This window comes from Oncorhynchus masou, chromosome 13 (assembly GCF_036934945.1).
Source record: "Oncorhynchus masou masou isolate Uvic2021 chromosome 13, UVic_Omas_1.1, whole genome shotgun sequence".
Classification (NCBI taxonomy): Eukaryota; Metazoa; Chordata; class Actinopteri; order Salmoniformes; family Salmonidae; genus Oncorhynchus; species Oncorhynchus masou.
The window spans coordinates 93,739,532-93,742,031 of NC_088224.1; the positions used below are offsets into that span (position 1 = coordinate 93,739,532).

The 2,500-nt window shown below is 51.2% G+C and overlaps 1 protein-coding gene across 1 annotated transcript in view; it reads right to left on the reverse strand.

Annotated features, from left to right (window-relative positions):
• Nucleotides 1-682: 682 nt before the first annotated feature.
• lpar6a (lysophosphatidic acid receptor 6a) overlaps nucleotides 683-2,500 on the reverse strand; it is a 2,538-nt gene continuing 720 nt past the window's right edge. Inside the window, exon 1 of the mRNA XM_064985411.1 lies at nucleotides 683-2,500. This exon is cut by the window's right edge and continues 720 nt beyond it. Within this exon, the coding sequence (XP_064841483.1) occupies nucleotides 999-2,171 (1,173 nt within the window). The 5' untranslated portion in view covers nucleotides 2,172-2,500 and the 3' untranslated portion in view covers nucleotides 683-998.

A 2,500-nucleotide genomic window follows, 5' to 3' on the forward strand; every position in this document is an offset into this window, starting at 1 on the left:
ATGTCCTCTTTCCTTGCTGGTGCCTCAGCCCTCCTCCTCCAAGCCCCTTCCAATGTCTCCAACGTCTCCCAGAGGCTTGCTGATAATCCATTGTGTTTGACGTTAATCCATTGTGTGTGTAATGGCTGTATGTGTATTTGCATGTATCAATTAAATTCACAAGTCTTAAGTCCAGAACTACAGATAGATAGAACCATTTAGAGACACTGTGTGCTGCTGCTAGCAACCAGCCAGCCAGTCTCCACATCCCTATTGTCTGGTGGAGCCAGACAGACAGACAGTCAACCAGCCAGCCAGTCAGTCAACCAGCCAGCCAGTCTCCACATCCCTACTGTCTGGTGGAGCCAGACAACCAAACAACCAGCCAGACAACCAGCCATCCAGTCAGCCAGTAAGCCTGCCATTCAGCCAGTCAGTTAACCAGTCAACCAGTCATCCAGTCAGCCAGTAAGCCTGCCATACAGCCAGCCAGTCAGTTAACTAGTCAACCAGCCATCCAGTCAGCCAGTAAGCCTGCCATACAGCCAGCCAGTCAGTTAACCAGTCAACCAGCCAGCCAGTAAGTTAACCAGTCAACCAGCCAGTCAGCCAGTAAGCCTGCCATTCAGCCAGCCAGTCAGTTAACCAGTCAACCAGCCATCCAGTCAGTTAACCAGTCCAGTCAGCCAGTAAGCCCATTCAGCCAGCCATCCAGTCAGTTAACCAGTCAACCAGCCAGCCAGTCAGTTAACCAGTCAACCAGCCATCCAGTCAGCCAGTAAGCCTGCCATACAGCCAGCCAGTCAGCTAACCAGTCAACCAGCCATCCAGTCAGCCAGTAAGCCTGCCATTCAGCCAGTCAGTTAACCAGTCAACCAGCCAGTCAGCTAACCAGTCAACCAGCCAGTCAGCTAACCAGTCAACCAGCCATCCAGTCAGTCAGTAAGCCTGCCATTCAGCCAGCCAGTCAGCTAACCAGTCAACCAGCCAGCCAATCAGTCCCTCCACACCCCCCAGTGTCACACAGAAGACTCAGTGTTGTTAAACACCTTGTCTTTCAGTGTCCTCAGGCTGCAGTGGAAGTTGGCGCTGGTCTCACTCTGCAGTGCCTCAGAGAACTTCATGTCGTACGCCTGGCTGATCGTGGACTTCCTCTTGATAGAGTTCTGGATGGTCTCCGAGGTAAAGTAGTAGATGATCGGGTCAAAACAGCAGTTAGACACAGCAATACAGAGAGCGATAGGATAGATAGTTCGGACTACGGTCTCTGAAGCGCAGCCCTTCAGCGTCCCAGTTCGAACCAGGGCATAGAAGACTAGGTTGACGTTATAAGGGATGAAACAGAAGCAGAAGATGAAGAGATGAACCACGATCATTCGAAGGATCTTGGTTTTGTTGAGTTTCCCCCCACGGCTGATGGTTTGGGGTCTCCTCAGGGTCTGTAGAACCATGACGGAACATACCACGTTGAGGAGCAGGGGGATCAGGAAACCCACCGTCTCGATGAAGATTACCACCTTGGAGAGGTGAGACTTCCACTGCGTGGATGAGAAGTTCTCGAAACAGAAGCGTGCAGTGGAGTGGTTGTGGTGTGGCGATGTGGTCTCCAGTTTAAACCCTGTCGGTAGACTCCCTGCCAACACCAGAACCCAGACCGCCACGCACACCATCTTAGCGTTCCTCTTCGTTCTCAACGCCCGTGACCTGAGCGGGTGAACGATGGCCAGGAACCGATCCACACTAATACAAGTGAGGAATAGAATACTCCCGTACATGTTGGTATAAAATAATGAGACGGAGAGCTTGCAGAGTATTCCGCCGAACGGCCAGTCCTGGTTAAGGAAGTAGAAGACCCTGAGAGGCAGCGTGAAGACGAAGAGAAGGTCTGACACCACTAGGTTGATCATGTAGGTCGTCGTCTCGTTCCTCAACTTGAGAGTACAGGTGAATATATACATGGCTGCCATGTTTGTGATCAACCCCACAATGAACACCAGGCTGAACACGGTGCTGTACAGAGGATACTTAAAGCCATCATTCTTGGTGCAGTTGGAACTGTCTGAGGAGACGGAGGAGTTGAGTTGGTGCAGCAAAGGAGTGATGCTTGATCTGATAATCCCACCAAGACCGTATTTCATCAGGGTGAAGTTGTCTGTCGACATGGCCAGTGGGATCAGGGTGGTATTGTTCATGTTGTTGAGGAAGCAAGGGAGCACTGAGGGGGGTGTCGGGGGGGGGGGTGTCGGGGGGTTGTGTAACAACTATACAATGAGAGTATTTCACTCAACTCTTGGTCCCCAATCCACCACGAATGTCCAGCGAGGCACAACCCAAAGGCAGAACACAAAACGCCTCTAAACTGTGTAAACTCTTGAACAACCGTTAAAACACCAAAGTTTTCATTCCAAAATCTCCATGATCACTATGTTTCCTACCCCATTTTGTTGACATGTTGGTGTTGGAAGAGGACCCCTTCCTTCCCCATAGGACTGGGGCTTCCTCCTACCTACCCTCCCCCTGT